General features: G+C 42.2%; 1 protein-coding gene across 1 annotated transcript in view; it reads left to right on the top strand.

The window, feature by feature from the left end:
* OLFM4 (olfactomedin 4) overlaps positions 1 to 11,034 on the top strand; it is a 32,054-nt gene extending 21,020 nt beyond the window's left edge. The window contains exons 6-7 of the mRNA XM_083821608.1: positions 697 to 850; positions 8,852 to 11,034. Of these exons, the coding sequence (XP_083677734.1) occupies positions 697 to 850; positions 8,852 to 9,645 (948 nt within the window). The 3' untranslated portion in view covers positions 9,646 to 11,034. The remainder of the gene's footprint in view (positions 1 to 696; positions 851 to 8,851) is intronic.
* The last annotated feature ends 4,557 nt before the right edge of the window (positions 11,035 to 15,591 follow it).

Below are 15,591 nucleotides of genomic sequence, written 5' to 3'. Positions count from 1 at the left end.
GCATAGCATTAAGCACATGAACTTATTAAATTATTATAAATAAATATTAATTTATAGACCCCCATGCTTGAAAGCCTCTGCGCTTTAACTTAGATAATTAAAAAATTAACTTCTGGTTGTGGGGGCAGTGGCCCAATCAATATGAAATCAAGAAGTGGGAAAGACTATCACCTTCCCAGCAGACTATAAATCACATTTTCAAAATTATAATTAATCACTCACCTAGAGAGAATAATTGCTTCATATGAAAAGTGAAATATCATTAGTTTCTCCATTGTCCTCTAAATCATCAAGTAGGTGATTGAAAACATTATCTTTGCAAATAAAATTTGAAGATACTTTTGCAAGACTGGAAAAAGTACTTTCTTATATATAATTGCTTGCACTTGCCTAAGACTTATTGGATATTTTTACACTACATATAAAATAACACTATATTTTGCATTATGGTACAGAACTGAGTGTTAAAACAGCTCCCTGTGATCACAAAGCTCTGCTGGAAATGTAAGGCTAGCAGAAAAAGGCCTATTCTTAGGGATATTTCTTAAAACTTGTTCTGTAGCATCTTCCATGATATGATCGAATCTGCCTGCAAATATCTATAAGATAAAGTTAACAGGAATTTAAACTTTTTTTTTCTTTCATTCTCGCTTCCTTCCTTCTTCTTCTTTTTTTTTTTCTTTCTTTTCACCCTAGATCAGAAATCTGACTATACTAGTAAATGAATTAGAATCATTGGACAAAAACAATATCCTTGCAATTCGTCGACAAATTGTGTCTCTTCAAAATCGATTGAAGGAGTGTGAGGAGAGCAGAAACCAAACAACAGTACCCCCTTATTTCCCACCAGGTAAGCATTTCTCTTGTATATCAGGTGAGAAATAAAATAATACATGGATACTAAAAACAATTGTAATGATACTACTTAGTTTTGAAAAATCAAGCAGACAGCTACTAATGTTTCTTCAACAGGTTCAAAAGGAAAACGAGGGCGGGTAACAAACTCTTCCAGAAACATTAGCTGTTTTCAACTGGAAAAAGTTGTAAACTTCCTCTCACCTGAAGTGTGAAAAGCGAGTCTCTCCCCCCACCTTCTCTTTTTTCCAAACATTTTTTTTTTTAAATGTAGGAAACATTTTTTTCAGTCCAGCTTTGATTTTTAATAGTTCCTGTCAAACTGACCTATGTCACGGCAATTTTACTCTAATCCTGCTTGGGAAATGTATGAGCAACAACTGATGTACTAAAGCTGTTGGTATGCAAACTCAGGAAGGTAGCTTTGCATGATGATTACTTTTGCTTCGCAGGCAAAAGATTCTTCTAAATCGGAAGGTCAAGAACCTTGGGGGGAAATTCTGGTCCCAGGGAAATAAGTGGGAGCTTTATTAAAGATTTCAGTGGAACTAGGATTTTACCTGTTTTTAAAATAGGAAAGGTTATGTCCAGGAGCTTAGATCGGTGGTTCCCAGAGTGCAGTTCATAATAAAAGTAGAAATTGTCACAGGGCATGTGGCAATTAGTTTACAACTGGAATAATTTTTCTCTCGATGGTGTGCTCAGTTTGAAAAATCTTGTTGCAAATGAATTGTAGTCTGAGAAATTTTGAGTCAAGGATGATAAACTGGAGGAAAATGTTTAGGAAACACTTGTTTAGTTATGCTGGGTCAAGTTTCCCACTTGCTTACAGATGGTAGGATTTATTGGACAAAGTTGAACCCTTGAGTAATTTATACAAAGGGGGTTTCTATTGACAGAGCATTATAAAAAAGGAAGAACTCTATTGTATACAGTAGTCGGGGGAAGAATCCTGCTTTTTCACATAAGCTGGCTAGTAATCAACAAGATTAAATGTAAAGGAACCCATAAAAAAACAAGGCATGCTGTCTGGCTTCCAGGGAGCACAGATTTGCACCTACGAGCATTTACCTCTCATCATCTTTGGGTCAGCTTAGTTCAGGTGTCTCACTGAAAATTTGAGAGGCAACGACTGGTAGAAAGACAAGCTTTCCTTGGGTTAGCAGCCGTTCCTATTTTGATCTCCTCAGGGCTTCATGATGGTGCAGGCAGCTGCTCCAATGCTCTGACAGGATGTGCAAGCAACACCTTGTCTAGGGATCAGGTGGGAGAAAAAGCTGAAAAAAAGACCTGCATTGCAAAATTTCAAGGCCCTTCTCAGCTCCTCAAGAAAGGTTTAAAATGCTTCAATTAAAAAAAAAAAAAAAAAGCAAAACAAAACAAACAACAACAACAAAAAAAAACACCAAAAAAACCAAACCCACAAAACAGCAAACCACACACACACACACACAAAAAAAAAGAAAAAAAAAAAGCAATGTTTTAAAAGTATTTGAAGGGCAACTCATTGATTTATTGAGAGTGTTGGTGTGTGGAAAGAAACAACTTTCTCTTCAAGCCTACCGCAAGTCTTTGTTTCGGTGGGAACGTACAGAGCTCTGGAACAAGAATGCTGTGCCCTTCCATGAGTGATGGAGGAAGGAGCTGCTTTCATGCCTGGGTGGTTGTTGTGAGAGTCTGTGGAACATAGGAGCTTTCACAGAGTGGGAGAAGGAGGTCTGCCCTTCATGGTGCAGCTCCATGTGGGGATAGGCAAGTCATGCCTAGAGCAGGACAATATCTCTGGGATGGGGTAAATGTAACTGCACAGGGTTGTGACTGTAGTAGAATTATTTAGCATTGCTTGTCAGGGCATGGTGATGAGATGGACAGAGTTTATCTGGGATCAGATTGGTATTGCTTGAGCATTGCCTTGTTCCTTACTGGTGTGTCAGCTAGTTCAGGTACAGCTCAGCATTGTGTGGGAACCACAGAGCACAAAATAATCTAGAAGGCCAAAACCCCGGGTGGTATGAACTACCTCTATTGACTTCCTGTGAATTATCACAACTGACATCATCTGAAGACATCTTCCAGTGTTGTCTGTGAGTTTATCTCATGCCTCCAGAAACAGGAGGCCTAGAGGGCTTGGAAGATGGATGTAGGTGTATTGTCATGGTCACCTCTGGGGTGACGGTGGTCCCTGAGGCTAGCACAAGGGACTGGCAGAGCACTTGTGGAGGGCTGGCAAGTTTCCTGACAGTTGGAGAAGCCAGTTATACAGATAATCTGGGTGTTACATAGGCTCAGATGCCTGCTGATCCTTGCACTATTGACATACCGTGACTTCCTGTGCCTGATGGGGAGCAAATATCCTCCTCTGGGCAGAGAACTTTGTAGAGCAATTACACGTACTGCAGACTGTGTCTGAAAACAAGTAGTAGGACAATGTTATTGTCTGGGGAGATGGAGTAAGTATGTGAGACAGCTACGTTTTCTAGATGGTCATTTTCGAGGCTTTGCATGGATGCTCACACCTAGGCCTCTGTGCTCATTTGTGCGTTTGAACACAATTTCCATACGTTTTCTCTGCAAGCTTGAATGCCTTGAATTCCTGCCAAACCATTTGGCCTTGCCCTGCTTTTAGTTCATATTATATTTATAATGTTTGTATTAAACTGACTCTTTGTCCTGTTTTCAGACTGCATTTTCTTTCTCCCTTCTTCCTCTCTCCTGCATATTTTGGGTAGGCAATATGAATCAGAGAGAGCTTGGATAATCCCCAAGCTGTCTAAGACCATGAGTCTAAAGGCAAGTTTAATTAAAGCTTCTTGCTTCACAGTGCTGTACTATGCAGCCCCTCTGACTCTGTCCCCTAAGGCTTTTGCTGCTGTATTCTCAGAGCAGGCCCTTTTTCTCAAACAAAGTATCTGAAAATCGCTGGTCTCCATTTGCTGTGCCCTCCAACTGGAGAGGTGGGTGTCTGTGTGACTGAGATGGGGTCAGCAAATATGTAGTTACTCATCCTCATCAACGTCACTAACTTTCTTATCTGCAGCACTTCCCACTATCTCTTTCCTCACCACATGAGTAGGAAGAAATATTTATCCATTTGTTTTTCTTTTGTACTGATTTCATCTCACTGCATCAGGACAAGTGTAGAGAGAAAAGGACCCCATGATGGTTCTTTGAGGATTCAGCAGCAGATTCTTTGTCACATCTCACTGAAATGATCTGAGAGAGGCAGCAAGGAGAAGTGAGTCAGATGAACTCTCAAAGGAAAAAAAAAAAAAAAGAAAAAAGAGAAAAAAAAAGGTAGAAAAAGAATAAATTTTTTTCCCAGGTTTTGTACATTTAGAAATTAATAATTTCAAGTTACTGGTGAATAGGTCTCAGCAGGAGGAAGACTTGATGTAGCCTAATGCTGAAACTCAGACACTCATACTGGAGTGGAGTCTTACAAAAATTTCACTTTTACCTTAAACTTTACCTCCTACCTATTCAAGATGTCTGTTTTTTGGGGGTGTCTTGGATTGTGTTCTGAAATGGATATGTCCATACAGAAAGAGACTGATGCCTACAGGCACCTGAAGGGAGTTGGCCAGTGCCCCCTCTCCAACTGCCTGAACTGCCCCCGGAGACACATGCATTTCTCTGCTGGTTATAAAGGCACTTGAACTTTTAGCTGCCTGAAGGCAAGTCAGAAGAACTTAAGCCTTCCAGCCCATCCCCTTTTAGATGTTGCAGACGTAAGCCTACTCTGATCGCAGCTCCATCAGTCTGTGCCCATGCCCAGTGATACTGAAGGAGACTGAAGACTGTCTGTGTGGGTCTTCCTTTTAGTGAGATGGTAGGAGCAAAGATAAGTTTTTCCCTGTGCTGCTCTGTCTCTTGTGTCTCAAGCTATAGCAAGGCTGGTAACAGCTCGCACATCTGGATGCAGATGGGAGAGGAGGGTGCACATCTGGATGCAGTGGGGTGCATGTGAGTGTGCAGCACCAGCCTGCTGTCGGTTTCTGTGCCCCTCATGGGATTTCCCTTTAACGTGGGTGCTACCTTGTTTGTGATCTTCACCTGCAAAGGTGAACTGTGGTCCCTTCTCTTCTGAAATCAGATACAGCTACTTGCTGGATTTTTTTGGCACCTGTATTGTGGAGTGAGAAGCAGATGTGCTTGGTGAGTGCTTCAGAGTGAAACAGGTGAAGTGAGACCTAACAGGATGCATCTCATGCTCAGTTCTCCAACCCATCAGCCAAGGAAATCAGGCTTTTTTCAGTCATGACACCTGAGTGCCAGCTCCTTTTCTGATGGATCAGAAGCATTAGTAAACAACAGGGCTGAGATACAAGTGCTTTATGCAGGGAGAAGAAGAGACCTGTGTGTCTATGTATCTGCATCAGTCCTCCTCTCCCCTATTTGCTACAAAAACATTAAACAAGGGAAGGCAAAAATACCAGGACTTAATTGATCAGTGGCCCAAAACAGTGGAAAAAGGTGCTAAAAACTTGAAAGTTTGAATAATGCATATGGATATATTTCAAGTACCTTCTAATATTTACAAAATTACATGACACTTTGTTTCCTTTGTGCATCTTTTTCCCCACAAGATCGAGACAGAGGCAAGTTTAGATTAAATAAACAACATTGAGTTCTTCTGAACTTGTGCAGAAGACAGATCACCCCTTGACTACCACAGAGTTTTTTGTTAAAAAAAATATATCTGGGAGAGTTTTCAAAATCAAGCATATACTATATAGAAACCTCAGACAATTTTTGATGTCATTAAAAGAGAACACGCTTCTAACTTTATTTTAATAATTCATTGTTTCATAAATAAAAACCAAACAAGTGTTCAGCAGAGAGATCTCTTTAAGGGGAGAAATAATACTTTACTATTTCTTTTGTAAAAAAAGGTCTCTCTGCTGAACACACGTTTGTTTTTTATTTATGAAACAATGTATGAATTATTAAAATAAATCTGGAATTGTGTTCTGCTTAATGACATGAAAGATTATTTGAGGTCGCATATAGATGAGCTTAGCCGTGCTTCACTACCTGCAAGCTTTGGTGCTATATTTTTCTAAACAAATCAAGAGTTTTTGAGCATTTAATAACCATTTAATTCTGATATAAGTTTATTGTGATTTAAGCACAGTAATATATTCAATATGTCACCAGCTTAAAAGAAGCCCTCATGCCAGAGATAACAATACATAATAGAGATATAAGAAAAACACAGTCCAAATTGATTTATGGAGCTGGCAGGCTGCAAGCCATTTTGCACTATCTGCCTTAGTTTTCTGCCCTTGCATGAGCTGAGGTATGGGCACCTCCAAACATCAGTATTTGTGCCAAGTGCTGAAGCCATGTTGCTAGCCATGCCATGTGCCGTTTCATAAGATGCAGCCCGGCTATCCGTACAGCAGTGCCTTCCTTGTGTGCTGTGTTTTGAAAGAGCTTTCTGCTCCAGAGTCTCATCCTTTGTGAAGCACTTAAGTGCATGCCTGAATGCTTGTCTTCCCACGGCCAGGAAAGCTGACTTGCTGTGATTTTTGGTGGCACGAAGAAGTGCTCAACTGGGGCTGTCACATGTTTTACTTGAGAGAATCTCAGGACAGAAAATGGACTGAGTGAGGACACAGGGTTGTTCATGACTTGTGTCACCCTCTCAAGTCATGCAGAGCTGCTCCCACAGGGATTACTGACCCCAAGGGAGTTGCCAATGTGGCCTGGAGACACAGGGGTTTAGTTCTGCACAGTGATTTATATTTAACATAAAGATACTCCCCACCTTCCTCAGAGAGGCTGAGAGGAGGCTGCAGGTGAATCACATTTCCCCTAGCTCATTAGCACAAGAGAGTACAAGACTCTGAGGGGTGAGGATGTTACATTGTGGAAGGAGATAAATACCACATTTTGAGAAAGGAGGAGACATGGAGAGCTTCACTGCCCAAATTGATTTTACACATTGACACACAAATCTTACCCTCTTTCTTGGATGTTTCTAATGTTCAGACCACAAATTTTGTTGTTCCAGAGGCAGGGCACCTTTCCCTACCTCTTAAAAAGAAGTTTTTTTTTTTTTTTACATTTTACATTTGCATTTACATTTTTTTTTTTTTACATTTTACATTTGCAACAGTCTACTTCACACAAAATATCTTGTTTCCCAGTGTTTTCCAAAGGAGAGTGTCTCAGATTAGTCTCTCTCCACATTTCTACTTGTGGGATAAGACTAAGATGCATTTGAACACAAGATACCTCCTAGGTTTTTCCTAGCAGTGTTTTTAAGTGTTTTTCAATTCATTTCCATGAGTGTGCTCCAGCCTTTCTTAAGGATGGGCAGCTTTGATGGCAAAAGGTAAATTTTCTCCCTGTTATTCCTCTGTCGTCTTTGTGCTAAGACATAGCTTATTTATATGCTACATATTCCTTCATAAGACTGAGTTTATAACCATCTGGTCTTCTCATACAGATGGTAAACAATCATGATGCTACCTACAAAAAGTATTAAAATCTCAAAAGTTACGTTTGACTTTTGTCACTGACACCATAGCTGGTGGTACATGGAGTTCCTGTGCTGTGAGGCATTATTAACACCAAAAAGTTGTTGCTGTTAATTTGTTGGTTAATTGACATGTGAGACTTGGGTCTGTTCAGGTTATACTTCATCTTTAAGAAGGAAGACAGCTGGGTGGCTGGAACGCCTCACTGAATTGGGAAACCTCAGAGTACCACTAAGCTTGTGAGCTAATGCCAGTCACTTGATATCTCTGCCTCCATTACTACAAGTGGACACATCCTTACAATGAAAAGTCTGGGACCCTTCTGTGGCAGTCATACCAAAAGCTAATGCTTTTACACTTGAAGAAAAGTGTACTGTTTTTGCCTGTGGAAGCTTCAGACTCATTGAAGGTGTATGGGCATTTCTGTCTAGAGGATTTTTTTCACTAGTGACTTATGGTGGTCAGAATTTATCAGGAAACCAATGTCACTGATGTTCACTATGAGTAAAGGGAAAGCATTTCTTGTGTATAATATCATTTGGACATTTTTGTTCCAAATACTGTTCATCGTCATTGAATGTTCATTCTACTTTGTTGTTTTTTCCTAGTAAATGTGGAACAAATTCTACCCAGCTCAGTAGCACATCATGGAAAATATTCTTTAGGTGCAAAAAGTAGAACATTTTGGGTAGCAAAATGGAAAAAATAATAAAGAAAAAAGAATATTTTCATGACCCTGAAAATGGCTTTATGGTTGATGTACAGAAAACAAAACTGTTCTAGTTCAGCTTGAAATTACATTCGCTTTAGAGCTGCTTCAAATTAAAACTTGGAGTAATATCTATCTATATTTCCTAGGCTGTGATTGTTACTGTTTGCAGATTTCTTTGAGGGCCTGAGGTGGAAGGCACCATGTGGCTGTGATGGCACTGTTGCAAAACTGTGATTCTGACAGCAGAATGCTAATCTGAAATGTGGCTCTGGAAATACTGCTGCTGTTTCTCCTTTCTTCCCCTCCTCAGCAAAATACACAGAAATCAGATGCTCCTCTTTCCTATCTCCAATAATCTCAGTTCCACTGAACTAGAAAATAACCTAAAATGCTTCTCAAATTGTATTTATCAAGGGATTTCCAAGTGTACCATGCATCGAATGGGTAAAAATCTGTCCCTTGTCTGGAAAGGTGCTGTGAGCTCTTACTTTCTGCAAATTAATCCTGAGGATGGATGTCCCCATCTTTTTTTTTTTTTTTTTCCTCACAAAATGTTCTGTAATGATATATATATATATTTCTTTTAATAACTTTCTAAGTCAACTTGAAACACTTAGTGACATCCAGTTGATGACCATGGTCCCAAATGAGGCTTTTTACACATGAAGCTGTGAATTTATGTCTGTGCTTTGCCATAAAGCTAATCCCTTGTAAGCACACTGTAGAGGCTACACTATGCAAAACCTCTCTTTTAGTGATGACATTTGGAAAACCTATTCTTTTTTCTCTTTGATTGCAGGTACCTGCATTCACGGTGGACTACTGAATGTTAGCCAGCCCTATGTAGTAAAGCTGAACTGGAAAGGATTTTCCTACAAATATGGTTCCTGGGGTAGAGATTACTCTCCCTCTGACCCAGAGAAGGAAGTCTATTGGGTTGCACCATTGAATACGAATGGGAGATACTTAGAATATTTTAGAATTTATAAGACCTTTGATGATTTGCTGCTGTTTAAATCCATGTATGAAAGAAGAATAACATATGGAGAAGGAAGTGGTGCTGCTCTTTATAATAATTTTATGTACTATCATGCTTATTCTTCAACAAACATGGTGAAGTACGATATAACAAAAGACAAAATAGTTTTGAGCAAGGCACTTCCAGATGTCATTACCGGTAACCGTTTCTCATATGCAGGTGTATCATGGCAAGACATAGATTTTGCTGTAGATGAAAATGGGTTGTGGGTATTATATTCAACAGAAAATAACATGGGCAACATTGTGATTAGCAAACTCAATGAGACCACACTTGATGTGATAAATACTTGGCATACAAGACAGTACAAGCCATCTGTTTCTAATGCTTTCATGCTATGTGGTGTTCTGTATGCCACAAGGACAGTAAGCACTAGGAAAGAGGAAATCTTCTACATGTACGACACAAGTACTGGCCAAGAAGGTCGTGTTAGTATCATCATGGATAAAAAGTTAGATACAATCCAGGGTATTTCTTATAGCCCCACAGATCAGAAACTGTATGTTTACAATGATGGTTACCTTCTAAGATATGACATAACATTTCAGCATTAGTACATCAATGACACAAGCATTTGATAGAACTGGCAGCAACTAAAACAAGAGATCTGATATACCTTTAGACAACGCTATCACCACTTTATGGTTCGTCTAATCTGAGGTACTGTATTTGTGGGTGTTACATATATTACTTTAATTACTGTCCTTAAAAATTGCCTGCTCTGATCAGTTGTATTATTGGCAGCAGTGTTTGGCAATACTGGGCTCTTCAGATTTTGATTGGTGTTTATTGGTGCTCAGTGCTTTACAATTGTCCTGCCTAAGGGTAGATTTACTGCATAGATTTAGTGCATTTTGTTCACAGAAATTGATGGATACAGCCTATCCACTGACTGAGAAGCTAATTAACCACTAATATACACTGCTGTAACACAGGCAAGACACTCAGAAACTGAGAATGAATTTTCACTGATCTTTGTCAGAGTGAATTGAGACCTCAGTGAAATTAATAGAAGCTTTAAAATAATATAGGAAATGGGACTTAGTCTGAAGACAGCAACCTATTTGTTAGGTGAATGCAGCAGAAGCTGGCTCAAGGTTCAGGAGAGGGGGTAAAAATGAACTTTGCTGTTTGAAGTCGTGCCATGGGGAGTGAAAAGAAGGCATTTGGGCTGGGACAGCATAGAGCTCACTGTCCCTGCCATTGCTGATGCAGCTGCCCCACCTGTGGCTGCCTCCTGGCCTCTCAGTCCTCTCCAAAGCTGCCACAACACCAAGGTGGCTTCCCAGAGTGCCTGCAGGACCAAACGGACAGTGTGGCTTTCTCTGTCTTTCTCTCTGTCCCACTCTGTTGGCCTTATCAACTCCTTGTGCATAGACCTGGCCTTATGGATGGTCTTATTGCAGTCAAGCCATGTTTTGTTGTCATCATGGCTCCACTTTCCTGGAAGTACAGTGCAAGAAACACTTTTTCTTTCCTTTATCCTTTTGTAATCTGCTTCAAATCCTTCTGTTGACCTCATTGGCTATGGGCCAATTGCGTATATATCATGCAATGCTAGAGAATGACAGGTGTGTATTTTAATGTGCCTCTATTAAACATTTTTTCCATTCTGCAATTAGATTTCTGAGAGCCTTGTTAGCGTACGGTCCTGTTAATTCCCTGCGTCATTCTGTGTTACAGCAAGGTAAATGGTCTTGTGGAAAACAGAACTCTGGTCAAACTAGTTGGATAGGTGTTTGTTTTTTAAATGGCTAATGTGTAATAATTTTTGAGTGTGTGTACTATATCGATGTCTTACCTTCATCATGTTAGAAAACACGCTGAAATACTGAAATTGAGAGCTCTATAATGAAGAAAGTAGTTCATGTGGTTTGTTTTCTTCTATTACCTATGTAATCATGTTTGTGTCTTCTGATAATAAAAAATACATATACAAATGATTAGTTTTCTTTTAATTAAAAGGTATTTCAAAGAATCTCAGCTGTGTTTTAGAGTCATGTGAAGCTGCTTGTGACAAGTAGGTAACTGGGGATGCAATAGGAAGCCAGATTCACCTAACGTTTGAAACAGGATCGTTGTATTCACTTAGGCTTCATGTACTTAAATAGCTCCAGCAACAGCACCAAGGTGTGAATCAGTATGTCAACAAGTACATAAGAGGAGCTTTATTTCCCCACACTGAAATATGTTAGCTGGTTAGCGTAACATTTCTCCACCAAGCTGGGATGTTACTTGAGACATTAGAGGCTGATGAACTGATGACATGTTTTGAAGCCAGGTGCTGCCAGTTATCAGGTATCAGCATCTGTTTCTTGGAAACCTGTGAAATGAATTTGAAAGCCATGGAGGCATTGGTGCAGTAATCTGATCAGTCAGCACAGGCAGGGCTGCTGTGTGAATAATCCATAACAGCCCCAGTAAGGGTTTGGCTGAAAAAGAAAGTAAAAAATGCTGAAAAAAAAAATATATATTTTTTTCCTCTACATCTGTGTGTCTTGAAAGGTGAGCAGCTTTCCACTTATTATCAAGAAATGCCATAGGCACAGACCCTGAGGCTCCTCGACTCACCACCTTTTAGGGAGAGATCTGGTGTGACTAATTCTGGCAATGAATCGCCATTCCCACAGTCCTTTCCATGGATGGTCCCTTGTGGTCTGGCCTTCTCCTTTTTGGAAAAAGCAGTGTGTCTGGGCCAGATGTCTCTGCAGTGGCAATGGAGGTGGGGATGCTGAGGATGCCTGTCATACTCTGTTGTGGTGTGTCCCAGCCCCAGTGTGACCTGGCACTGGGCTCCAGCTGGAGTTTGAATTAGGTGGCCCAGAGGTGGGAAGATGGTGGTGACAGCTGTCTCTTCGGGGTACCACATAATGTTGTTGCAGAGAAGATGAGATACGATCACATTAGACATTGGTAGCTCAGGATCAGAAGGAAAACAGAAATATCCTTGCACTCAGAAAACCTTAAAATATATTGTGTAGAGGGGCTGGCTCAGGGTGGGCAAGGCTGAGCTCATCCTTTGATTTTGTCCTGTCCCAATATTTCTCAGGCTGCTGGTGCCAGGATGTGGCAGGGCCTCCCAGGGACTGGGCACTATAGGGGTTTGCTGTAAGGACATCAAGGCAGGTCCAGGCAGGCAGGATCCCTCCCACCACCACAGTCAGGAGCAGGACACCAGCCCCGGGCAGTGGGCATCTCATGGCAGCTCCCCCCAGACCCCCTGCTCCTGCGTGGGCTCCTCTCCATGGGCTGCAGCTCCGGCCCGGGGCCTGCTCCTGCGGGGGCTCTCCATGGGCCGCAGCCTCCTCCAGGCCACCTCCACCTGCTCCAGCGGGGGCTCCTCCACGGGCTGCAGTGTGGAGATCTGCTCCGTGTGGGACCCATGGGCTGCAGGGGGACAGCCTGCTCCACCAGGGGCCTCTCCACAGGCCGCAGGGGAACTGCTGCTGTGTGCCTGGAGCACCTCCTGCCCTCCTGCTGCACTGACCTTGGGGACTGCAAGGGCTGGTTCTCACTCCTCTCTCCCAGCTGCTGTTGTGCAGCATTTTTTTTCCCCTTTCTTAAATATGTTCTCACAGAAAACAGGTCCCTTTGGAGCCATCTGAAACTGGCCCTTATCTAACATGGGGCAGCTGCTGGGCCCTGCTCACAGAGGCCACCCCTGCAGCCCCCAGCTACCAAAACCTTGCCATGTAAACCCAATACAGCTGGGCAGGGTGTGGGGAGCCCTACGGGGCTGGGAAGGGACAGTCAGGGCTGTTAGTGGTCCCATGGCCCTGGCAGGTGGCACTGCTCCTTTGCAGAGTTGTAGAAATACCACTGTCATTTCAAAAATAGAAAAATAAAGGCATGAAATGACTGTATTCCAGCTCTTGGACTATTGATTTGGCATCTCTCTGTGGAGGTTTTGTGGATTATAAACAATATTGAACATAAATAGTACCTGCCAGAGAGTTTGGAGGAGAGGATATCTGTCTGCACAGTGACATGGACAACTATAGTACAGCGACTTCAGTGTAATTTTGTTGATGAGTGGTTTTCACACCGCCTGACTCTCGGCCCCTAAGTCAAGGGACAAGGCTGCAGTTTGTGCAACAAGCACATGCAGGGAGGGAGGTGCCTTCTGCAAAACCATTCAGAGCCCTTCATGAAAAGGAGTAATACATCTTTTCACTGCTTCCCTTAAACTTGTCCTTTTGAAACCTGGGTGACGGTGGTTCAGTACAGCTAGCTGTTAAAATTGAAGTATGCTCTTGAACTGGCCATTACGTGTGACCTTGGGCATGCTTCACTCTCTGTCTCAGGTGCTGCCTCTCCTGTAGATAGCGTTATTCCTGCTTTGTCTGGAGATGTTTTCTTCCCTCTTTCCTCCTTCAGCGTGGAGAAGTCCTCATCTCTTATTTCCCAGCACCACTTGCTACTGATTTGGTGACTCCATACCATTTCTTAGGCATCGTTTTTGGCTGCAGTGGCAGAAGTTTCACTCTGATCCTTTTCACTCAGGCTTTCCTGTCACCCACTGGCCTCATTCCCTTCAGGTTTGTTCAAAGGGCAGGGACAAATTCATCCTCTTTTGCCTTTTGCAGGCCTTCCTTTCACAGCTCTTCACCCCTCCCCCCCCTCCCCCCCAGGTTAGATGCAAACTCTTTTTTCTTTGTTCCATGAGTTTCACATCCTTCCGTCCGAGACACCCCATTACCTGAGCACTCCCTGCCTGGCTGCCTAAATGATACCAACCTCCTTCATCTACTTGTTCCCTTGTCACACACCCTTCCCTTTCACCCACACTGACACTTTTCTCTGCAATGCCCTCTCCAGACAAATCTATCTATCAGCTTTCCCGGGCTGCTCCAAATTTCTCACCAAGACCGACTTCTTCTGTGAAGCTCCTGATAAACTGCCAACTGATTACAGCTAACTTGTTGCCTTCAGTAGCAGACGGGTATTTATTTGCATCATGTATTCAATTAGCTGGCACATGCGAGCATGAAGTTGGCACATATAAATTCTCTTATTATTCATTCCCGTATGTCACTCCCTCACTCTCTGTTACACTCATATCTTGTCTTAAATGGAGATTATATGTTCCTCGAGGGAAATACCTGTCTTAGTTTGAGGTGGTACAGTGCCTAGCACAGCGGGCTGCTACCTTCCTTCTCTCTCCTAGGCACTTATGAGCAACAAACAATAAACAGAAGCAATAGCTGGCCAGGGCTTGTTGTATGCATCTGTGTTTTTGTCTGAATTTTCATGCATGCTGCTACGTGTGCTGCATATAAATTGGCTTTGAAAAGTAGGCAAACAATATGCTTGCCGACAACTGTGTAAACATTCTGATGGAAACTGTGTTTCAATAGTTATGTGCACATAATGTAGCTACAATGCTTCCCTAAATTTGTATGTTGTGGGGTAGGATCACTTTGCCTGTAAATATTAGATTGCTTTCCTTTCTTCCTTTGCATTTTTGTGACTGCATGATGGTTGCTCTTTGAGAGCCAGACACCAACAGCACAAGGGTGCACTGCATGTAGAGCTTGCAGCACGATCCTTTTCATTCTGCCAAACACCTGTGACTTTGCAAGACCAGGAGTTCTCCTTCTAACAGATCAAAATACTTGCTTGTACCAGAGCTGGGTCTGGGGAGATCAGAACTGAGGAGTCACAATGCTACATTTTGTAAAAGTGAACACGTGTGAGGCCAAATGTGTGTGTCTAGCAGGAATCCTGTCTTCCCCTCTGCTTCCTGGGTTGCTGCCAGTTTGCAAGCTGTTAGCCATGTACAGGGAAGCAAATGGAGTGAGGGAAGCTACATGGGCAACTGTTTGAGTCTTCAGGGAATGGCTCCTGCCACTGGCCTACATTCTCCAGGCCAGTTGGGCTGTACTTGGCATTGGGCCACAGATGAGGGCAAATCTGGCTTTAAACCATTTCTCCTCCTCAGCAACGGAGCCAGTCCTCTGAACAGCAGCTCCCAAACTTAACTTCTGTGTTTCCTAAGCAGTAGTGGGATCCAGCCTTATCCCACATACATCTCTGCCTTTGTTACATGTACTATTCTGGAGAAGGAAGGAGATGGACAATACTGCTATATAACTAGTGAATGCACCCATGGCAGAAGTGTCACTTCAGGACGACACCCAGGTACAAAGCTTCTAGCTGGAACTGTGTAGAAGAGAGGCAGAATCCTGGACAGAGATCCCAGGAGATCTTGTCCACCCTTCTGTTTGAAGGCAGGATCACATAGGTCTGAGCTGCCCCTGACAGATGTTTGTGTAATCTGTTCTTTAAAACCTCTAACGATGGAGATTTAACAGTCTCCCTAGGTGGCCTCTTTAAGCACTTAACTACCCTCAAAACTAGGAAATCTTTCATAAATCTTATCTGCTGCAAATTAAGCAGATTTAAAAAGATAAGCATGGTTGTTGCTCAGACCATAGGCTCAGCTGCCCAGCATCCTGTACATAATATTGGCCAATAGCAGAGGCTTCAGAAAAGTGTGC

Source organism: Anser anser (genome assembly GCF_964211835.1).
Source record: "Anser anser genome assembly, chromosome: 1".
NCBI lineage: Eukaryota > Metazoa > Chordata > Aves > Anseriformes > Anatidae > Anser > Anser anser.
The sequence above is the reverse complement of the archived record's forward strand: the minus strand, read 5'-3'. Positions and strand labels throughout refer to the sequence as shown.